Genomic DNA, 24,441 nt, shown 5'->3' with positions numbered 1-24,441 from the left:
AGTTTATCAGTTTACACTTCCCACCAGCTGTGTATCAAAACTTCAGTTGCTTCGTATCTTTGTTAACATTCGGTCTTGTCAATGGGTGTGAAATAGCATCTCATTATGGTTTTAAATTGCATTTCCTTGGTAACTAATGATGTTAAACACCTTTCGGGTGCTTGTTGGCCATTCTACATCTTCTTTTGTGAACTGTCTATTCAAGTCTTTGCCTGTTTTTCTTGATGGTGTTGTTGTTGGTTTTGACTTATTGGAGTTCATTATCTATTTCCCATGGGAATCTTTTGTCAGATAGATGTATTGTAAATATACATACATGTATAGGAAAATGAAATTTTAAAATATCATTTACAATAGCATCAAAAAACAAAATGTCTAGGAATAAGTCTAATGAAAGACATGAAACACCTTTACACAAAAAACTATAAAACATTGCTGAGAGAAATTAAAGAAGACTTAAATAAATGGGAGATATGCTTCGTTCTTATATTAGAAGACTTGATGTTAAGATTTCTCTTCTTTCCAAATGGATCCGTAGAGTCAGTGCAATCCCAATCAAAATCGTAGCCATCTTTTCTAAAGAAATTAACAAGTTGATTCTAAAATGTATATGGAAACACAAAGGATCTAGAAGAGCCAAAAAAATCTTCTAAAGAAGAACAAAGTTGGAGAACTTATACTGCTTACCCTACTTAACTTTAAGACTTACTGTAAAGCTACAGTAAGCAAACCACTGTGGTCTTGGCATAAAGATAGACAGATAGATCAATGAAACAGACTAGAGAGTCCAGAACCAGACCTACATAAGTACTGTCGGTTGATTTTTTTTGCCCAGAGTGCGAAGTCAATTCAGTGGGGGAAAGGAATGTCTTTTTAACTAATAATTGTGGATCAACTGGATATTCAAATGGAAACAAAACAAACCTTGACCCCTCCTCATTCTGTACAGACATATTAATTTGGGATAGATCATAAACCTAAATGTTAAAGCTAGAACCATAAAGCTTCTGTATGAAAACATAAGGAGAATATCTTGGCAACTTTGAAGTTGGCAAATATTTTGTATACAGAACACAAAAAGCACCAACTTCAAAGGGAAAATAGATACACTAAGAAAATGAACAAGCCACACACTGGGAGAAAATATTCAGAATACATGTTCTTAAATGTTTTATTTTTTCCGAAAGTGCTTTAGTATTATTCAGGTCCATGGCATCGTGCTATTATATTCTGTATTAACTGGTTTTTTGTTAAGGTTAGATATGGGACACAGAACCAAGGGAACTTTCTTATGGGATTCTCCTACTTAGTTCCCCCTCTTGTGAATGTTGGTTCTTTTTCCATTTACACTTTGCCCACTATTCAGTGAGTGCTTACAACAGAGACAGTAGGTTTTTGATCATATTGATCCTTGTAAAGTAATGAGATGTTAGATGAAGCCAAAAGGCAATACCAGTAGTCACCTTTGGGAGGAAACTGTAGCCTGTGAGTCTTCTTAGTTTTTGAGGCCCAGTTTTTTAGGTAATTCAACACTTAAGGCCTTGCGGGTCTACTTAGGAAAGCAACATGAAGCTTCCAAGAGCTCACAAGAAGGGAAACAAATCCAAACTCTGTTTTGGTCCACAGTCTGTTGCCCTTAAGACTTTGATTCCTGTCTTCCATTTGTGAACCAAGAATAAAACCAACAGGAAATAAAAACTAAAAAATGAAACTAAAAGATGTAAAAGAACAATATAATTAAAAATTTGAGGTAGAGCAATATCTTAAAGACCACAAGCAGTATGCAGTTAAAATCCCAAACTTGAAAATTAATGCTAGAAATATTCAGTTGATTTTTGCGGTTGCTTTAATATATATGTATATATGCATGTGTACGTATACATACACATATGTATATATACATGCACATGTATGTGTATATGCATGTATATATGCTCGTATATATGCATATGTATGTGTACATATACATATATACATATACACACAAACAGATATACATATACACACTTACAAACAGATACACATCATTTAAGCAACTGAAGTGTTGGGAGAGAGGTCTCAATCCAAGTGGGTAAGTAGGTTTGGAAAGCAATAGAATGAAGTTCCCTGCAAGGTTGCACAGCTTGAGGAAACTACCTTAACCTCTGTCTGTAAAGCAGTGCATTCCTTGTAGGGTTGTTAGGAGGGTTATGTGTTCCTATTTGTCAAGCATTTGGGGTAATGCCTGGCAGGTAGTGAGCACTCAGTGAGTATTGATGAGAAGTAAAATGAACCAGCCCAGCCTTGATCCTCACAGGCTGAGCGAGCAGGGAGGGCCCCTTCCCATTCCCTGAGCCCTGTGATGAAGAGATACCTGCTGGAGGGCTTTTCACACTTTTGCCATGAAATTCCCGTTGTGGCAGCTGACACCCATGCAAATAGGACAAAGTCAGTGAGTGTTTCCTGAATGAATAGGTAGGGGTTGGACTAGGTCAATGTTTCCCACGGGAGGAATGTGAGATGGTTTTAGGTGGTACACAAACTGGTGTTTTAAATTTAAATAATTAGGTATTTATTACAGTATGTGTTAGAAGAAAATATTGGGTAGCATATCAGACCTGAGAATTTAAAAAAATGAGTTGATTTAAAGACATATTAAATTGAAGAGGTGGTATGTGAATATCATGAAAATTTTGAAAGTAGTGGATTGAATGAAGACTGAGAAAATCTTTAAGGTCTTTCCAAATCTGAGATTTTTGATTCTTTGATCTGGGTTTTAAACATGAGGTTAGGATATACAAGTTTTGAAGTATGTTCTCTATGTTTTGGGAACAGAGGGCTAGTGAAAATGGACAGCAAACTAGATGCATAGTGTGGTGGTGTGGCGATAACCACTATTAGCATTTTGGTATCTACTCTGGATGGTCTTTATGTGTATGTATATATTCATTCTAACAAAATTAGGAACATCCTGTATATGTAATTTTGTAGCTTGCTTTGTTCACCTGATACAGTAACTCCAGGTTCAGTGTTCTTGTAGAAAAATCCTTGTGTCCATGCTTACTTCCTTAGGATAAATCCTAGAAGTGGGATTGTTTGGTCATTGTGTACACGTTTTTCTGGCTTTTTGTGCCTGTTGCCATGGTGCCTTGCACATGGCTGTGCCAGTTCATAGTTCTGGCAGCAGTGTTGGGTGCCCTCCTCCTGAGCCCTCTCTAAAACCAGCTTCTATTAAAAAATAGTTCTGTTGCCAATTTGATAGGAGAAATACTGCTCTCTCTTTTTGCTTTCATTTTGCGTTTTTTTTGATAATTGATAAGAGTGAAGTGTGTGTTCATTGATCAGTTGTGTTTCTTCTTTTGTGAATTGCCCATATTTGTCCTTTGTCCATTTTTTTTCTTCTGGGATATTAGGGGTTTTTTTCTTATTGAGTCCTTTATATTGAAAGGATATTAATACTTTGTGACATGATACAGGTATTTTTCTTAGTTTAATAGTTGCCTTTTATGTTTGTTACTGTTTTTCTTGTTGTGAAGCAGTGCTGTATTTGATCTATTCTGTGACACACACATTCTTACCTTTTCACTTCTTTGAAATCAGATGTGATTTATTCTCCATGTGTCCTGCCGTCACTGTCAAGTTGTGTTAGAGTTGTCATTACCTGTGCAATAGGTCCTGGTCACTATTCCTGGTGGCAGGGCTGGACCTCTGCAACTGCAGCCCCTGAGGGCTTTAGTCCGCATAATATTTAAGGGCCATTTGAAGAAGGAGCACAAATCCTGATTGATGTTTGAAAACCATCCATTGATACCTTCTGATGAGATTAAGAAAAAGCCAGTATCAAAACTTACAAAGGGTCAGTGGCTGGAAGAAAATCTCAGAGAAGGATGATGGAGATCTCTTAAGAAATGCAGTGTTGCGGGGCCGGCCCGGTAGTGTAGTAGTTAAGTTCGCACACTCTGCTTGGGCGGCACGGGGTTCGTGGGTTCAGATCCTGGGCGTGGACCTTCGTACCAGCACTGCTGGTCAAGCGGACTTGACAGCACCACTTGTCAAGCCATGCTGTGGTGGCATCCCATATAAAGTAGAGGAAGATGGGCACACATGTTAGCCCAGGGCCAATCTTCCTCAGCAAAAAGAGGATTGGCAATGGATGTTAGCTCAGGGCTAATCTTACTCACAAAAAAAAAAAGAAGAAAAGAAATATAGTGTCACCAATGCCCTCATTGTCACAAAGGTCAGTATTGTGTGGTAACTCACAGACATCCTGAAAGTGAAGATTTAACCAACTTATTTCATTCATCTTTTCCTTTTTATGTGTGTATGAGAGAGAGATGATGATAATCTGTTTAAATAAGTCTAAAAGAGCTTTCTCAATAACCACAAAATTAAAATTCTAAGCGATAGGAAAAACATTGTTAACTAATTGGCAGTATTTTTTCTATCTTACAGTTGATTGTGTTTAGATATAATGAAATATGGCATGTGGTTAGTGTAGGAAATTTTAAAAACATAGATACATTTTAAAAAAATCAGAAATCTCAGAGATAATCATCGTTAATAGTTTGATACCAATCCCCAGTACTTCTCTGTATATACAGACACACGTATATGTATTTGTGGGCACGTATGCTACATATATTTTTGGTCTTGACTTTTTCTCTTAAAAGTGTATCTTGAACATCTTGCCATGTCCAGTTCTTCTAGTTTATATTTTCAAGATTGGTTAATATTTCATTGTATGGATGCAGTGTCATTTATTCAGCTGATTGCTAATCGATGGCCTATGAGTTCTGAAATGTGGTGCTCATCCCCTCAGAACCCCATCGGTGGTGCCCAGCAGCACTCTCTTCCTTACTGTTCCTGACAGTGTGATGTAAATCTTTTTATCTTGGCCACTCTCATAGGCAAATCAGTGAGGTCGTTTTTCCTCGGAGGCATGGAAACCACTGGCAGTCATCTAGATGTGAGGACTGGAAAGAGACACGTGTTAGAAACACTAGGAAGTAGGAATCGTGGGAACTAGGATCAGATTTACTTGTGTTACGTCCTGTTGCATCTCCCCACCTTTCGTGTTGCGCATCACTGGCCAGGTCCAGTGTGCTCTTGACATCAGTCCCAGGCTCCTGCCAGGTCCTGTGTGACCCGAGCCTGCTTCTCTCTCTAGCCTCCTCTCTGGTTTCTCCTGGTCTCCAGCCCCCGTGCCTACTTTCTGCTCCTGGAACATTCCCGGTCCATTCCCACCCAGAGTGTTTCTATCTGCTGTTCTTTCTGTCTGGAATGCCTTTTGCACAGCTGACTTTCTCCAATTCTCTAGGACTCAACTCAGCAGCCCCTTTTTAGAGAGGCCTTCCCTTTCACCTTCTCTAAAGTAGGTCCCTCTATCCTCCATACTATTGAATCTTCATTTGTCCTCATCTCTTATTTATCTTTGTCTCTGTCCCTTCTCTGTCTTATTCACCACTGTGAACAAGACACAGTCCCCAATGCCTGGCACTTAGCAGACACTCAATAAATATTGATTGACTAAATCAATAGTATTAAATCGACTGATGATACAAGCTGAGAGGAATAGAAACTGCTCCTTGTTATCCAAGCGGCAATAATAAGTCCAACAAGGAGCGCTTAGAGGGAGGCAAATTGATCAGCTTTACAGCAGTTGCTTAGCAGTGCTGCTAAGAAGGAGAGTGCCTTCTTTGTGGGGAGTAGTCAGGCAGTGGCTTAGTACTGTTGAAAGGATTCTTGCACTGGGTGGTGGGGTTGACTAGATCATTTCTAAGGCCCTGCCAACCCTTAAACTGTTCAGTGAGTGTTCTCATCACTGGTCTGCCATTCTTGCCTCAACTGCTGATATGGCTTTTACCGCTAGATGGCATCAGATGATGCCTTTGAAATCAGTGTTCATCACATGGCCACCAACAGTGAGAAAACACATTTTTCATTGCACTTACACCCCCAACACACACTTGAAACAAAAGCTTCCTGCAACAGTCTTAACCCTTACAATGTGTGATACATGCTGATATTTTGTTTTACTTCATTTTTTAAAATGCAGATATGTAAACTATTGAACTGATTTTATGATATTGAAACAGCTCACTGTTTGAAAAGCATTATTTTAGATAAGTGAGCAGGTTTAATCTGTAAAACTCACTGGTCTCCTATTTCCCTGTGACAGTCTGGGCTTATAGCAAATCGTGTCCCTTAGTGAGTCTTTGTGTATTTCTGTGCTGAGTTGCTGCACTGAGTAGCTGAACATGTACTTCCTCATGAGTGTCTATGCATGTGCAAATATGGATGCGAGAGACTGTGGGGGACATGTTTGTACAGAATTCAGCACCTATTGCAGTCAAGGCAGCAGTAAGCCTTGTTGGTAGATGTAAAGAAAAGATACAGTATCTGTTTCTGGGAGCTCAGAATCCAGCTGGGAGAAATCCCATACATACACACACACGTATAGATACACACACACACTCACACACGTACACATGTCTTAATTTTCAGCTTACTTAATCAATCAACATGGAAATGAGTGTATTACTCAGGATATCACTTAGGGTGCTTCAGGCTGCATGTAACAGAAGCCTGGCTCAAGTTGGCTCAAGTTGGCTCAAATGGTGAAGATACTTATCATCTCACAAAGTATCTGTTGAGAGGTAGAGCAGGCTCCAGGTCCACAGTGGTGTGGCACTGCCTTAGGGAACCAGGTTCCTTCCATGACTTCTCAGTTGTCCTCAAGCTGGTTCCACTCATGGTTGACAGAAGACTTCCAGTGGTAATCCGGGCTTCAGCTCCCAGGCTTGGAATGCTAAAGCTTTAACTCCTTGTAGTGTACACTGGGGTACAGAGAGTTTAGGCTACCATAGCATTTTCCAGGTTGTAGCTGTTTTGTTTATTTGTTCCTCATTTCCCCGCTGTGACCTCCTTAAGGGACATGAAATGACTAGCACCTAATACAGAGTCAGGAGATATACTTAGGTAGTTATTAGTGATGTTTGCCAGATACTTCTGGTTCTCCTTTCTCTGGACACAGAACTTTTGGTTAGGTAGAGGTATCTGACTAGATCTGGCCTGTGAGTTTGCTAAGTAAATAAGTGGTACAGGTCTTCTATATGAAGTATAGATAAGGTTATTTGCTATTTAGAGTTCTGGGAAAGGAATTAACAATACGAGGAAAGAAAGGTGAGAAATGACCACTGTGGGAAATGTGATGGGCGGTGTACATGAATAAAAAGATGGATAGGTGAGTCTCTTTAAATTTGTGGTGGAGCACTAAATGTGCATTGGTTGCCTTTTTTTTCTTTTTTCTTTTTTTGGTGAGGAAGATTGTCCCTGAGCTAACATCTGTGCCGGTCTTTGTCTATTTTGTATATGGGTTGCCACCACAGCATGGCTTGATGAGCGGTGTGTAGGTCCGTGCCCGGGATCCGAGCCCGTGAACCCTGGGCTGCTGAAGCAGAGCGTGTGAACTTAACCACTACACCACTGGGCAGGCCCCTTCGTTGGCCTTTTGAGGCAGATAATTTTCCTCTGGATCCTTGAGCTGGGAACTTGGCCGTGGACTCTGGCCTGAACCTACTCTCTACTCACCTGCCTCCTTTTTCCTCCCTTTCAGGTTTGCAGTAAGCATTGGCTACTGGCATGACCCTTACATCGAGCATTTTGTGAGACTGTCTAAAGAGAGGAAGGCCCCTGAAATTAACAGAGGCAAGTGACCATCTCCCTCCCCAACATCTCCTCATCAGCTGAGAGGCCTGAGGTTTTAGGGATTCATTCCTATAAAGAGAGTTCCGGTGTGCACTCTCTCCACTAGTAGGTGAAGTGCTTATTTACCAACAGCCTCCCCAACACAATGTATTATGAAACTGTTTAATCTTTGTTAATCCGATGCTTGAAAAATGGTGTCTTAACGGTAATTTTATTTTATATTCCTTTTATTTATGGGTAAGGTTGAAGATCATTTTCATGTGTTTAAAAGCCATTTATCTTCTACGGTGAACTATTTTGTTGCCTTATTAAAGTGTTAGTAACTGTATTAGGCTCTGCAGATAATTTCCATCAAGGAAGTCAAAGAATTTGAGACAGGAGTGTGACAGTCTCAACCAGATTGAGGAACTGACCAGATAATTCTTGTGTGTGCAGGGAATCTTGGCCCGAAAGATGGATTCCTGTAGGTAGGTTCTTTAAGAAAGCAAAGAAATTTTGAAGTGCTGGTTCCTGAGAATAAGGACAATGGTATTTGCTTTGAGCTGAGGGTGAAACCAGGTGTCGGTAAGATTGATCAAGTCCTGGCGAAGAGGCCTTAAGCCTTCCTCCTGTGCTTTTGAGGCAGATTTCCTTCGGAATGCTGCAGAAGCAGGGACCCGCCATGGCAACTGACTCTGTGCCCTGGGCAGCATGTCAGCCCTCCTTCCTTCCTTCTTCCTCTCCCTGGGTTTGCCTCTATACTGGGGACCTGCAGCCCAATAGGAGAATGCTTCCCAAACTGTGTGGGGAGGATCTTTTTTTTCCAAAATCCAATCCATTGTGGATGATATTTCTGCAAAATACAATAAAAATGATTTACTAGAAAAATAAAATGAAAAAGACATGCAAAATACAAGCCCAAATTATTTAATAGTAGATTCAACAGGTATAAGATTCCTCTGTCAAATTGCAATAAAAGTTTCTAAATGATACTCTCAAATTTCGTTCTTAAAATAGTCACACTTAGAGCAGCTGGGCTTTAGAACACAGACAGATTTTATCTTCCTTCTTCCTTCTTTATGTCTCACCTCCTTTGCCTCAGCTCCCCACCCCAGAGCTTAACAAGTCAATTTATTAGGCAACCATTCCCCGCCCAATCTGTGATGCCATGTAATAAACACAGAGGTTCTAACCCGTACAGGGTGGAGATGCAAGGGACACAATAAGAAATATGTCTTTCTTTGCTTTGATATTCATCTGCCCAATTTCCTGACCTAAAATTATTATTTTCCATATGAACTTGCAATTTTGAGTTTTACCAGAGTACTGAATAGCTTTCACTATAGCCATGAAAAAGCACATTTCCAAGAGGAACATTTTAGATCAGATGTTTTGATGTAAAATACTTGTCTTTCATAAGTAAAATTATAGGACATTTTAGTTTTCTTAAGATAGTTAATTCTACCATTAAATAGATTGTACTTAACTTTGATTCAAACGGCTGGGGAAAAAAAAGGAAGAGAATTTGAAAGTTATCTGTTGACCCATCAAGTCAACAGATAATCCGCTGACCCTGAAGAAGGGCAGAAGTGTTCTGTTTTGCTCTCCTGGTGCAGTGGGCTTGGCACTCTGTTGTCAGTGAGTGATAGCTTGTTTCTCTGTCTCTCTCTCAGGATATTTTGCTCGCGTCTATGGAGTCAGGCAGCTTATAAAGGCATTTCTACAGAAGATAGAATGTCAGTGTCAGATTGTAAACCTCGGGGCTGGTATGGACACTGCCTTCTGGACATTAAAGGTAAATAAAAATTCCCCCTCTTTTTTCCCCAATTCTTTAAATTTAATTTTGTGAAGATGTTCACCTTATTCAAAAATTTTAAAAATATATTAAAAGGGATGCAGTGACAAGCCTGTTTCCCACCCCTGTCCCCTGCTGCTTGTATACCCCTCATAGTCCCCATCAGCCCCATACTTTGTCTTATCAGGGCCCTAGTGAAGGATATGTGGGTTGTTTCTCATCTTTTGCTGTTATAATAAAAATCGTTGTGTATATTTGCCTCTGCATATGTGGGAATATATCAGGAAAAAAAGTTCTACTGGTGGAATTGCTGAGATAGTGAGCACATGCATTTGTAATTTTGATGATAACTAAGCTTTTATTGTTGGCACAGTGCCTTAGGTAGTATTTGGAGATTTGCAAGGCTGGGTGATGATAATATGATATGAAGCCCGTTTGTAGCCATTCTCTGATTTGATCCCTTACCTGCTCTGTTAGGGTTCAAGAGCAGGTATAATTAGACTCACTCACAGGATAGGAAACTTGGGTCTAATTAGTGGCAGAACCAGGACTAAAGCACTGGACTTTGACTCCTGAGCTGGAATTTTACCTCTAAACCTTTGCCCTACAAAGATCCCACTGATTGCATTTTCTTGTTGGTAGGTTTGTACAGATTTTTCTAGGGTCTTCTATCAGGTCAGTCATGTGGCAGTAATGGGTACGTGCATTTCCCCAGATTTCTTGCAGACGTACACCAGGATAAATTAGAGCGTATGGACATGACCCGACCTGCTTATCTGTTTTGTCCCTAATCAGCTCATCTGATAAGACAGTCTTTGGTAATCAGAGCCCCCAACCTTTCTCTTACTCAAGTGAGAAATCAGTGGCCTCAACATGGTCTTAGTATACGCGTTTGCCTCTGTATTTTTCATTCAGGATAAGGTAACTAACATTTATGACATGCTTTTACATACATGACCTCATGAATTAACATGAGAGCTCTGTGAGAGGGGAGAGTGTTACACAGTTGGGGAAAGCGGGACTACGAGAGTTTGTGACTCCCCCCAAATTAGATAGCCAGTGGCATGGGAATGTGGAATAGACATTGGACTCGAGCTCATTGAACTCCAGACTCCTTCCTCTTTCTTCTACACACAGCCCTGTGGGTGTCCCAGGGGGTCTTTTCTGTAGGTCGATTGTGCTTCTGTAACACAGTGACCGTGGTGTGGTGGAAGGAACTGGAACAGAATGCAGTGTAAGAGAATGTGCAGTGTCAGTGTTAACAGGGGCCACTGGGAAAGTCCCTCCTTTGGGCCTGACAGCCTTTTGACTTGGTCACATGGTTTGTTTTTTTCTCCTGTCTTGTGAGTTAATAATAAATCTGAGATTTTTATTTCTGAGCAAGGTTCACTGAGGCATATATGCCCCTTCCAAGAAAAAGGTTGTCTATCAGTAGTGAGGAAGGAGAATAGCACAGGGTCTGAAAGTCTTTTGTGGAAGTTTTTTGTTGTATTTGATAATTATATTGGTCTGAAGGGATTTTTTAAAATCTAAAGTGCCTTTAAAAAAAAAAAATACTATGGGGGCCAGCCCCGTGGCGTAGTGGTTAAGTTTGGCACACTCTGGTGGCCTGGGTTCGGTTCCCGGGCACAGAGCTCTACCACTTGTTGGTGGCCAGGCTGTGGTGGCGACCCACATACAAAATAGAGGAAGACTGGCACAGATGTTAGCTCAGGGCGAATCTTCCTCAGCAAAAAAAAATGCTATGCTTGTTTGCTCTTTTAGAGCAGCGGTTGCATGGGCCAAATTCAGCCTGCCACTTATTTTTGTAAATAAAGTTTTATTGGAATGCAGCCAGTCCCATTTATTTACATATCATCTGTGGTGGCTTTAGCACTGACAGCAGAGTTGAACAGTTATGTCAGAGACCATCTAGGCTGCTCAGGCTAAAATACTTACTTTCTGGCTTTTTATAGAAAGTTTGCTAATCCCTGTTTTAGAGATACACATGCTTCTATAAAAGAGTTGGGAAAATCTTGTCCATCAGTCTTGTTGTCTCATGCACCTTGCACGTGGGATGGTCCCCTGGCTGCACCAGCAGAGGCTTAGCTGTGCGTCAAGGCTTTCTGCTGCCACTACTGCATGAGGTAGGTCTATATGATCTCAGGGGCCCAAGACTGGATGGTTGAAGACCCCCATCTTCAGGCAGCGGACAAGAATAGGGCAAGGGAAAGCTTGTATTGTCACAAACAAAGAATAATGAGTGAGTGAAAGCCTTTAAGGGGCCTCAGTTTCTTCATGTCTCTTGAATTCTATTTCTGCACAACCAAAGGGTCCAGTATGTAAGGGAAGCATTGTCAATATTGGCATCCCATGAGGCAGTCAGCCATGTTGGATCTGCTTTGAGTCTGAGGGGTACCCTTCCTCCTGGCTGGTCCTGGCTGCTCTCTGGTACTTATACTCAGTCTTGGGTGTCTTCTCTGCCTCCTTGTGACTTGCGAGCTATTTGGGAGTGGATGGTCAGAAGGACCTAGGGAATCACAGAATAAAAAGTGGAAGCATCACTTGCCACAGCCATTTTGCCCCTTTTTGAAAGCCGAGGAAGAGGATGTCTGTTTCTTAAAAGCTCCAAGTGTGCTTTTTGGAAGCTTTCCTTCCACAGTGCCCTCTTATTCAGAATTGTTATGAGGATCAAGTGAGCTACTGCAGGGAAAGCTCTTTACAAAGTAAGAAGACCCATCCGAGATGTAGGACTCTATGCTGTCCGTCATGCATTTGCTTTTAGTTGTTCTCATTGTCTTCTGGAATTTTAGACTATACTTAACTTTCTATACCCTGTGAGTAAAAGCTCTTGAAAGGTCTGTAGAATTTCCTAGCAAAAGTTAGAAAACCCGTTAAAGGGTTTCTCTAACCCCTTATTATTCTTTGTTGGTGACAATACGGGCTTTCCTTTGCCCTATTCTCGTCTGCTGTCTGAAGATGGGAGTCTTCAACCATCCAAACAGTCTTGGGCCCCTGAGATCATATAGACTGAGCTCACACAGCAGTGGCCCCAGAAAGCCTGTGACTCGCAGCTAAGCCTCTGCTGGTGCAGCCAGGGGACCATCCCAGGTGGAAGGTGCGTGAGACAACAAGACCAATATCCACATATCCTTTAAACACATCCTCCAAGTATCTTCAGATAGCTTTTACATTGCCCTACTCTGCTGACAGGCCGGGGATCCTCTGATATGTCAGTAAACTGTCTTGTTTGTCTGTTTCTCTCTCCCCGCCTACTCCCTCCCTCCCTTCCACCTTCCTTTCCTTCCTCTCTTGTTCCCTTCTCTCTATTTCTCTCTCTCTCTCTTCCCCTCTCCCTCCCTCCCACCCTTTCTTCCTTCCTCCTTCCCCCAGACCAGATTTTCTAGGATTTTAAGCACCACACAGTGTCTGTGTGGGTGGGGGGAGCTACTTGCCCTTAGGGGTCACCTTCCTACTAGGAAATGCTTGCTCATGATTTCTGCCCCCATCATGTCCTCAGGGGGTCTGCTGCCCCTCCATACTTGCTCTTTATCTCTTATTACTGTCTACATAAATGGTTCTCTTACCTGCCCGGTTGCTCAAGGCAGAAACAAGAATGTCATCCTTACCCCTCCTTTTCCTTTATCCCGTCCTATACCATTGAAGCCACCACCAGTTCTGGATATCAGCAACTTTCTTTTTAAATAAGTAATTCTGTATTTCTGGAATATAAATGCAGACGGGAGCAGGGATGTTAAAAGAATACTAGGCCAGAAGCTGGGCAGGTTGGCTGGGTTGTAGAGCACCTTGCTTCTTGCTAAGTCTTAGAGATGTGAAGAGCTGCTGTGTGCAACATGAAGTGTGTTGTAGAAAAAGACCAGAAAGGGGTGTTGTTTTAGTCTGCGCAGTTGGTGATAGAGCTGAGGAGGAGAGGATGCATTCCAGAGTAGTCAGCAGGGCTGAGTGATCGGACAGGGAAGAGATGGAGAGAATACTAGGATGACCAGTGGGTGACTGGGGACGGGGGTGGGTAGCACCAACCAAGCTAGGAAGAGCAGAAGGGGGAAGCAGGGCTCTATGTGTGTGCGTGTATGTGTGTGTGGCTGTCACATTTTTTTTACTGCGGCCCACTGTAAAAAATAAATGTACATCCAAGCCAGCACCCACATCTATGTACCGATGTCTGTAAATAATAAGGGCACACACATGGTGCTTACTAAGTGCAGGCCCTGTTCTGAGTGTCACTCATGTATTTCCTCATTAATCCTCACAACCCCATGAGGTGGTATCATTTTCTCCTCTTTTCAAATGAGGAAACCTTGGCCCTGGGAGTTTAGTGACTTTCCCAAGGCCTCACAGTGAACAAGTGGTGCAGCTGGGATTTGAACCCTGTCCCCCGGGCTCCAGAGTGCCTGTTCTTTACAACCTACTATACTCCCCAGTCACAGAAAAAAGTAAATGTATCACAAAATAGTACCTACTCTCGCCTCATGTGTTGCTTTCTGATATTTGCTATTTTATTCCATTTCATCCAAAAAATGCTGGTCAAAACCCACTACATTGATTTCCTGACCCTCTCTAATTGGTCTCAAGTTGCTTTTTGAAAAATACTGTTATGTTCTACTTCCAAAGCGCCTCCTAACTCCTCCCCACGTCCATCCCAGAGGCCACTCCCCCAGCTCCGGCTCCCCATTACTTCTTACCTGGACCACTACAGTAATCTCTTTTCTTCCTCCATCCATTCTTCATGCTGAGACCAAAGTAATTTGGAAAATACGTTTCTGACCATATCATTCCCTGATTTAAAATCCTTAAATACCCCATTGCTCTGCAGGGCCTGGTACTTGGTCTGTGAAGATGATCAGTAAATGTGTGAGTGAATAAGTAATTATAAAGATTACTATGTGTTTTTTCTCAGGATGAAGATCTTCTCCCAAGTAAATATTTTGAAGTTGACTTTCCAGGGATAGTCACAAGAAAGCTGCACAGCATCAAGTAAGTGTGGCTTTGGCTGGAAGAAAGAGCCTTTTAGAATTCAGAACGAGCCTTCAGTAGATGGCAGGTCTGAGTGGCAGGGACCTCATTTTATTTAGGGTCTTGCTCTCCTCACTTTCTTTCTTGCCCCGAGACCCTCATTCCAATGTGTCGTGCAGTCCTCAAAATGAAACATATCCTCCCCTGTAACTCTTCTATCCATTAACGTAATTTCTCTGAACACTTAAGAAATGACCTGTAGTAGTTTAATAATCTGAATTTTTATATGTATTTTGTTTACTTCTTTATCCCCAGCACACAGAAAATACGTGGTCCTGAGTAGATGTGTAGTAAATATTTTTTGAATGAATGAATGGGTAACTGAAGTTAATCACTTATTGTCTATGAGATATTATGGGGGCCATTCTGAGTCCAGGTTTCAAGGAGTTGGCAAAGTTGTAGGTGACGAGTTTGCTAATCTTTGGTGAGAGCTTTGCTTTGCCTAGCACCATGTTAAATGCCTCGCTTGGGTTGTCTTATTCAATCCTCAGAGCAGACTCATGAATTAAGTGCTATTATTAGCCCGTTTTTACAGATGAGGAAACTGAGGCTCAAAGAAGTTAATTTGCCTAAGGTCACCTAGCTAGGAAGGAGTGGAGCTGAAATTTAAACCCTGACTTCAAGCCCAAGGTCATGGTTTCTCAGTACAGTCATGGGTCGCCTAACAATACATTCTGAGAAATGCGGCCTTGGGTGATTTCAGTGTCATGTGAACATCATGGAATGTACCTTCACAAACCTGGATGGTACACCCTACTACACACCTGGGCTACATGGTACTAATCTTATGGGGGCCACCGTCATATGTGCAGTCCGTTGTTGACTGAAAGGTCATTATGTGGCACATGACTGTGGTTTTAACCTACACTCCTTCTCTCCTTTTTAAATCAGTTATTTAAATAAAATTCTAATTCTTATATTTAAAAAAAATTTTAATAAACATAAAAGTTTCAGCTGGTCCTTTAGAGATGGCTAATCCTCACAAACTAGAAATATTTTTCATACTTTTTTTTTCTAGTTTATCCAATGAAAATAAGTTTTTTACCCTTTCCAAATACAAAATTATATTTTATATTAAATATGCTTTTTAGATGATATGTGGCAATTCTGATGCTCTGGAAACTGCAAAGTATGACTAAGCTTATTAGAACTCTGAGTGAAATAAGAGTAAGTAGGCTCTAAATTAAGGCCGGAGATGGTTTCCTGGGGTGAAAAATGCAGTGGTGTTTGTGTATGGTTGATGGGATATTGATTTTGGCTCTCTGATTTCTGATTTTTTACATATTCTTGATTGAGGGAGTTACCACATAAATGTTGCTGAACTTTAGGTCTGAGTGAAAGTCAATTTTTTTCATTATCTCTGAGAAATAATAGCTATCTTAAAAATTTTGTTTGATTGAGAAGAGGCAAGAAACTTGAGATGACCTGAAAACACTGGAACATTTGGAAAATTCTTGCTAGCCTATCTTTAGCTGTTTCTAAGTATTTCATGATCAGTTTGTGATTTGACATCAAATTCTGAGTGTAATGCTTAGCTGACCTAACCCGAGACCTGTATCCAATGAATTTTTGCTGTAAGTGCCTGGGGTCAAATGTAATTAAACAGAAGGCCTTCTGGAGTGGCCCTTGCTTTGAACAATAGCAGTGTATATGTGCCATTTCTGAGTGGGTGTCTGCATTTTTGCAGTAAATGAGCTACTTGACTCATCTTTATCCTCTTTCCCATCTTCCCATAGATTCAAGTCTGTCCTGTCAAAACCCATTTTAGACTTACATTCAGAGGACACACTTCAAATGGGCAAGTATCCTTAACCTAAGTGATACAGTATGGACTATATAACTGTTTTTGCTTTTTTTCCCCTTTTCTTCTTCAAGATGGTGTGTATGTGTGTGCACAAGATGTCACACAGCATGTACTTCTGCTGATACATTTACACTTTTATTGCAGTTACCATGAAGGAATTTAAAACAATTTCTTGTATGACTCTACTAAAATGTCCATAGGTCCCCAATCTTAAATCTTTGAAAAAAAGTTTAAATTAGTTGCCAACATTTCAGAAATTGAGGATTTTTGATGAAAATCTTGATTTCTAGCTTTCTTTGGAAAAATCAGATCTGGCAGCAGTAGAACCTAACTCCCATGTGGCAGTAATTGAACAGCGGCTGCCTCATTTGGAGGGGTCGTGTGTTCTCCACTTCTGTCCCCATCCCTCTCCCTTGTCTTATTCCCAACCAGCCTCCCTCGTTTCTGTTACCTCCTTAGCCCCTGCAGTCAATTTTTCCCCTGAAGTTTTAATTATGAATGTTTAGCAACACTTTCCTCATTTCTAAGCCTTTCAAGTTACAGTAAACCTCTTCCAGAATTTTCCGTTGTCTTCAGTCTGTGTCTGACAGAGATGTTCGAGGGGCTTGTTAATAATTCAGGTCAGAAAACATGCTCAGGATGGTCTTCTCGGATGGTCGACACGATGACACGGTAAACATCAGACAACTCTATAAGCCTCCTTTTACACACAACCACATTGCTTTAGTCACTCTGTCCTTCTGGTGATCAGATTCCCAGTTAACTTTCCACAGAAAATACCTCTTCCATCCTTTGTTTCCCTCCTATGACTGTAAATAGAACCTATTCAGGCTTTGCCATTTTCTGGCCTGTTTGCTTTTCCACACTTTTGCTATCATAATTTTCTATATATTTGGTTAATATTTGTGTCAGAATGACTATGTGTAACAAAAGACCTAATACTTTGCATTCTTTTTGATGAAACAATGTAGAAATATATGAAATAGAAAGTAAAGACCCTCCATAACCCCACCCTCAGCATAACCAGTGTTGAATGTCTTCTCCTACAGATGAGCAATATACCTGGAGACAGGTAAATATATACACACAGAAATTTAATCCGGGGCCTGGCACATAAAAGTTTCAGTAGACTTCTGTTGAATGAATGTATATACACATTGAATAAATATATGTTCTAGTTCAATATGTATTTGTTGAATGAATGACTCTCTAATTCTATAGATAAATATAGATTTATATGTAATTTTAATAAACAGTGAATAATTTATACATAATGTTTTATAAGTTGCTCTTTTCACACCCAGTAAATCATGGCTGTCTTTTCATGTTAGCATGTGTGGATCTACCTCATATAGGTAGATCACAGGTATAGATCTACCTTTCTAACAGCTTTATAATACTCCTTTGCATGGAAATTCTATTTTATTTAATGTGTTTCCTACTCATGGTCATTTAGATTGCTACCTTTTTAATGTTTTTATGTTAAACAGTGTTGTAGAAAGCATATGATTATGTGCATATTTGCAGGAATTGGTAGCTCAAAGAATTGCCCATTATGAATTTTAGCTATTGCCCAACTGTTCTTCAAGACCCTTTTTACTAATTTATGTTTTCACTAGAGTGGGTGAGGATTTTCTTTCCCTACACCTTCACTTACACTGAGTATTATAATTTTTTAAAATTTCTACCAATCTGATAGGCTGAAATAATATCCTATTATTTTAAAATTTTATATAACTTTGAAAGTTAGTGAGATGGAGTATCTTTTCCTTAATTTTATTGGCTGTTGGGATGACTTTGTAAATTTCCTTTTTATTTCCTTTGCCCTTTTTTGTTTCCAGTTGAATTGCATCCTTTTCTTTTCAATTTATAGGAACCCTGTATAACATAAAGATATGTTCTTTGATGAAGGTCCCTTGTCAACCTTTTTATTGCAGATTTTTTGATTAGTCTTATTTATTTTGTAACTCTGTGTTTGTGTCTTCTGTCGGCAAATTTTTCAATCTCATCCTTTATAGTTTTTGATCTTTCTGTTATGCTGAGAAAGGAAAATTTGAATAAAAATAAATGAAATAGAAGTGTGAATGAAAATTTGAGAAAAGTGATAGGTGATAATTAGACTGACAAAAATTTCATTTAAAAATTACCATATTTCGTCAAACCTCTGAGAGTATGCTTGTAAGAATCACCACTGTTTACCTATCAATAAAGAAGAAAAAGTGCTGACAAATTAAACTGATACTGTAACCAAACTCATTGGGTTCATCTCTTGGTGCGTGCAGAGCTGAAAAGCACAACCAAGGCAGAAGGAGCTGAAGGAAAGGTTTGTTGCTTGCACAAGCAATGGGGAACACTCCAAGCTAAATGCCAGTGAAGACTTTATACACAGGAGAGCAGAGGAGGACAGGTTTATTTGTAACAACTGTGTAACAGCTGTGTTCATTTTGGGCACATGTGTAGCAGGCACACGTGTTACTACATGTATCTCGTGATCTGAAAATGGCTATTTGGACCCTCCTAGAGGAGGAGAATTTAAGATGCTAATGAGCTTAAGGTAACTTTAGGACGCTTGGTGCTGGAACATTTTAAAGGGGTCTTGCTGCAAACGTGTTTCTCTGCAAGATAGCAACATCTGCAAAATCGGGGACATCAGTTTCTGCAAAAAGGGACATCAGTTTCTGCAAAACAGAACTCGTAGTTTCTTCTTGTCTGAAAAACATTTGACAGACCATGTTAGTTGTTGATCGGATCCTCAGTAACCCTTTCTTTGCCTGGTTCCCTGGTCACAATACCTCCTTGACTGGGAGAGGCATCCTGATTCCAGAAATGTTAAAATGTGAAAAACAATCTGCATCTTAGAATTGATAATGTATGTTTTTTTTAAGCTAAAATATGCACAGAGTAAAAAATTAAAAGCGTATAAATGGACATGCAGCAAAAAGTAAGTCAGAATGAGTTCTTAAAAAGTAAATCAGGTTCCATTACTCTCCTTGAAACTTCCTACTGGGTGGGACTCACATGGTTATTCAAGCCTCTCTGTGACTCCTGATTTTGTTTCCAACCACAGTAACTGATAAACCACACTGTCCTGCTGTCCTCTGAGTGTGCCAATCTTGCTCTCATCTTCAAACCTTTTCACTTCCTCTTCCCTCAACCTGGAACTCTTTTTGCCTAATCTTTGCTTGATGAGCTCAGCTCAGCTGCCACCTCCACAGAGAGGCCCTCCCTGACCACCAGGCTAAAGACCCTCTCCCTCCTCCTCTAGTTATACTCTCCTCTCATCACCCTCCTTTAGTTTCTTTATGGCACTTAATACTCTGATGTTATCTTGATTATTCATTTATTTAGTGATTGTCTGTCTCCCTCCTGTAGGGGGTAAGCCTCATGAGATCAGGGACCTCTTCTGTCTTGTTCATCACTGTATCTCCAGCACCTAGAACAGCACCTGGCACACAGAGATTGTTGACTGAATAAATACACACCTGAATGCTAGAATGAATGAGTGTGTTTGTGATCCATCTCAACTCCCTCTTGGAATTAGATGAATATAAAGTACAGTAATGTGCCACATAAGGACATTTCAGTCAACAATGGACTGCATATATGGCGGTGGTTCCATAAGATTAGTACTATATAGTCTAGGTGTGTAGTAGGCTCTACCATCTAGGTTTGTGTAAGTGCATTCTGTGGTGTTCGCACAATGACAAAATCGCCTAGTGATGCATGCAACTGGAGGTGGGGGAGGTGCGCACAGTTCAAGATGAAGCTGAAGGAGGTGTCAGGGGTGCGTCATGCAGGCTCTCGTGGGCCATGCTAAGGATTCTGGACTCTGTTATAAAGGAAGTGGGAAATCTATTATACACGCCCACAAACTACTTTGTAGCACTTCCCACACTTGTCCTTGTTTACTCTTCATCTTCCCTGCTGGATTGTAAACCCCATGGGGGCAGGTACCACATCTTTTTGTACATCTGTTTGTTACCAGAACTTGGCTCAGTGCCCAGGACATAATGCGAGCTCAATAAGTATTAGCTGGGTGGACAGATGAACACGCAAGTCTTCTGTATGGTCTGGAAATCTTCCCGAGGCTGTCTCCATTTTATGACCTCTTTTTTTTTTTTTGTTAACTAAAGTGTTCTAGGAAAATCTATGGGCCTGAAAGAACACCTTGCAATCCTGAATAATAATAGTTAGACTGTCGCTGAAGAGATACAATAAATGAGGTTGATAGGATTCACTGCAGTCAGCAGCATATAGAACACCTCTCTTGAAATGCTCACCTGGAAGTGATGGAAGGGATCACTGCTTGCAAGCACTGTGGATACAGTGTGCGTGTATTTAACTACTGTGTTATATTGTGTGAATCTTCCACTTTCTCATTCCTTTTCTAGGCATGAGCTTAATAAAGCAGATAATTAAAGCCTGTTAGAGCTGTTGCAACAAACCACTGCTGTTTAACAAACCACTGTAAAGCCTGTGGCTTAAAACAACCACCATCTGTTTAGCTCACAATTCTGCAGCTTGGCAATTTGGGTTGGGTTCATCTGGGTGAATTTCTCAGCTGGGCTCATTCAAACACCTGCCTGGATTGACTCATTGGTGGCTTGTCTTCACGGAAGATCCAACTATGTACTAGGCAGTGAGCTGGGCCAAGGGGCTCCCATCTTTCTTGGTTCACTGTGCCCTAAGTTTCTCAGCAATGTTTCCACAGTGCCCCTAGGCAAAAAAAACACATCAATGGTTCTGTTTATTAATGTTTAAGCATTGTAAATATTTGTCCTGACAACTTATTAGTCATTTGAAAAAAACTAATACACATAAGTTGAAAGAACAGATACTCTTTATATTTCATTCTTAAATAACCACAATGGCTTCTAATGGGATGTGTGCCTCTGCTGTGCACTTGGTGACTTAACACTGGAGTCGGATTGAACACCACCACTGTTCCACAGTAACTTCCAGCAGTATTTGCTTTTAATCACAGCCACGTTTGAGAACAGAGCTTCGCAGAGATATGATGTCACTGTAAGGATTGCAGAGAAGTCTAATGTTGAACCTATTGCCTTGAGCTCGTAGTTTGCTTATGGCTAATCCATGTTGAGTATCTCTGTGTTTCCCTCAAACATTTGAAATATCTTGCTATGCCCTTGCGAGTTTGCTGTGCCACCCCAGGGCACCTCGGTACACAGTTTGGGAACCATGGAGCTCAGCGTTTTATCATTGCCTTTAATGCTAATCATAATCATATGAGGTTAGAATTATCCACATTTTATGTTTAAAAGAGAGGTAGCCTTGAGTGGTTATGTAGCTTGCCCACAGGCACGTGATTAGGAACTGGCAGAGTAGAAGTTTGGTATCAAGGCTATTTGAGACTGAAGCCCATGCTGCTGAGATTCACTCCAAAGAGAGTTTTCGTCTTGGGAACTATATCCTGGGTAAAAGCCACAGCATGTTAAGTTTCCCTATCAGAGAATGATTAGGACTGTTTAAGAATTTTTAAAAAATTAATATTGACTAATGATCTTTGAGTTTTTTTGTGTAACTTTATAATGTAAGGTTCTCAACCTCTGCACTGTTGACATTTGGGGCTGGATAATTCTCTGTTGTGGAGGGCTGTCCCACACAATGTGTAATGTTCAGCAGCATCCCTGTCCTCCACCCACTAGATACAGAAGCATCCCCAAGTTGTGACAACCAAAAATGTCTCCAGACATTGCCACATGTTCCCTAGGGACACAGTTACCCTGACTGAGAACCACTCTGCTTTAATGCAATAATGACCAAGCTTGAGTAATAGGATTTTCATAACTGTCTTTTTATTCTGGCCATGCATAAATTGGTTCTTAACTTTTTTAACCGTATTATGGTGTTATATTTTCAGGGCTTCTCCTCCGTCTTGAATCCTCTTAGAAATCAATCCTCTAAAGAAGTATTGATCACAGAAAGAACTACAAGTAGCAACACGGAGGTTTTAAATCAATGTTAATGAACTTTCTGGAATTGAATGACTATGGTCTGTTCCTTTAGAAAATTCTTCTTATATGAGTATGACACAAAATGCTTTCAATCCCTTACATTTTTCTCTTATGAAATAAAATATAGGAAAAAAGGAAGGGATTGTGTCATTTTGGTGAGCAACTTATTTTTAATCACCAGCTCTTAGAAGCATTCCAAATGCACCAAGGATTTTTGGTTGTTCCCGTGGTCTCTTGCCAGTGTTAGATTTTATAAAAATGGCATATTTTCTCAGAATAGTAAACCTCCTTTGAAACTTGCTCTGAGCCTATGTCCTCTCCCAAATTCATATTGTTCCCCACAAAATGAGGGTAAGGCATCCTTCAAGGGTGAATAATGGACCTGCTATTTCTAGATAGCTTGAGTAGCCCCTGACTTCAGAGGGACAACGGAATCATGATGGAGTGTGCGTTATTAGAGCCATCAGATTCTGTCATTAAAAGAGACCTCGGGGCCGTCTCGTCCCATGCTTCCCGTGTAGTATGCCAGCATGCCATGGCATATGGCTGGGCCACTGCCAGATGGTGAGTGTACAAGTCACTGACCCCTTCAGCTCTGCTCTACCTCATGCTCAATCTTTAAGAGTAATTATGACATTGCGTGATTTTTGCTTTATGTGCTACCTTTAGATCCTAATCTCTGAGTAAGATTTGTCTCCCCTGAATTGCATGGGCCTAGGGAACGGCATGCTTCAAAATTCTGGTGTTTTGTTTTGGTCAGGGATGGAAAAACTCATTAATACATGTTATTTGCAAGAAGGCACACTGGGAATTATTATTTGCTTTCACAACAGGGCAGACAAGCGCCTCCATATTCCTTGTATTCTTTTCCTGACCTCGGCATTATGGCACCCCGGGGCTGCCTTTGGGTTTCCCCACTTGCCCTTTAGTGCTTTCCTGACATCTAGCAGGTTCCTAGGAGGTATTGCTTTTAGCTTATGGTGTGTGGCCAAATGTATTTGAATCTGCCAAATGGGGTTCTCAAGATCGTGAAGGAGAACATGCTTACATGCTATTGTTTAGCCTTTTCCACGTTTTTTCGTTGTGGGTTCTCAGAGCCAAGAGAACATGAGTTATTAGCAGTGATACAGAATGGCTGTTGGATGTTCCAGCTCCTTCCGTGGTTTGCACCCTTGAGGAAGCTGAGTGAACAATACTTTGGATAAAAAATCAAGCAGTTTTCTTTCTTTTTTATTATAATCTATTTTTTAAAAAATTTAATTGAAAAAATTTTCAAGCATACATAAAAATATTGTGACTAGATTGATGAACCTCTGTACCCCTCACCTAACTTTAACTATTGCCAATCTCATTTCATCTGTACCATGGTTCCAGAAGTGTAGTTCCAGACCAGCAGCATTAGTACCATCTGGGGTCTTGTTAGAAATGCAGATTTCTACTTCTGAAAGATCTGCTAAATGAGAAACTCAAGGGTGGAGCCTATCAATGTGTGTGATTCTGGTGCCTGCCTAAGCTTGAGAACCACCATATACACCATTCCTTCTAGTCTCTGCTGGAATGTTTTAAAGCAAATGTTATCATTTTATTTGCAAATAGTTTAGTACATAAACTATATTCTTGTAAACATAATATCTCACAAATTGGCACAGCATTTAGAGAGCAGCCTGCTAATCAGTATAACATTTAAATAAGCTTACCCTTTGATCTCCTAATTACACTCATAGTAACCTACTTTTTTAAAATTTAAATATATTTGATATACAACACTGTGTAAATTTAAGGTGTGCAACATGTTAATTTGATACATTTATATATTGTATATATTGTTAATCTGATACATTTATATATTGTAACTCACCATTGTGATAATTAGCACCTCTATCACATTACATAATTATTTCTTTTTAGTGTTTGGGATAATTAAGATCTAGTCTCTTAGCAAGTCTGATGATTATAATATACTGTTGTTGTCTGTATTCACTATACTGTGCATTAGATCTCTAGGACTTATTTACTACTCATTGCAAGTTTGTACCCTTAAATACCATCTCTATCTTAAGGCAGTGCAGTGAGCATCCCTATATACACATCATGAAGCACCTGTCCGGTCATTTCTTTAAGGTAGGTTACTATGCACTTACTTTAAAGAAATAATTAGATGAGTGCTTCCTGAAGTATTTACAAGGATG

The 24,441-nt window shown here is 40.3% G+C and overlaps 1 protein-coding gene across 1 annotated transcript in view; it reads left to right on the top strand.

The window, feature by feature from the left end:
- LCMT1 (leucine carboxyl methyltransferase 1) overlaps nucleotides 1-24,441 on the top strand; it is a 50,583-nt gene that overhangs the window by 10,675 nt on the left and 15,467 nt on the right. Inside the window, exons 2-5 of the mRNA XM_058569815.1 lie at nucleotides 7,595-7,686; nucleotides 9,339-9,460; nucleotides 14,358-14,434; nucleotides 16,210-16,271. Coding sequence (XP_058425798.1) covers nucleotides 7,595-7,686; nucleotides 9,339-9,460; nucleotides 14,358-14,434; nucleotides 16,210-16,271 — 353 coding nt within the window. The remainder of the gene's footprint in view (nucleotides 1-7,594; nucleotides 7,687-9,338; nucleotides 9,461-14,357; nucleotides 14,435-16,209; nucleotides 16,272-24,441) is intronic.

This window comes from Diceros bicornis, chromosome 26, assembly GCF_020826845.1.
Source record: "Diceros bicornis minor isolate mBicDic1 chromosome 26, mDicBic1.mat.cur, whole genome shotgun sequence".
Taxonomy (NCBI): domain Eukaryota; kingdom Metazoa; phylum Chordata; class Mammalia; order Perissodactyla; family Rhinocerotidae; genus Diceros; species Diceros bicornis.
Note: the sequence above shows the minus strand (reverse complement) of the source record. Positions and strands in the feature narration are given on the sequence as shown.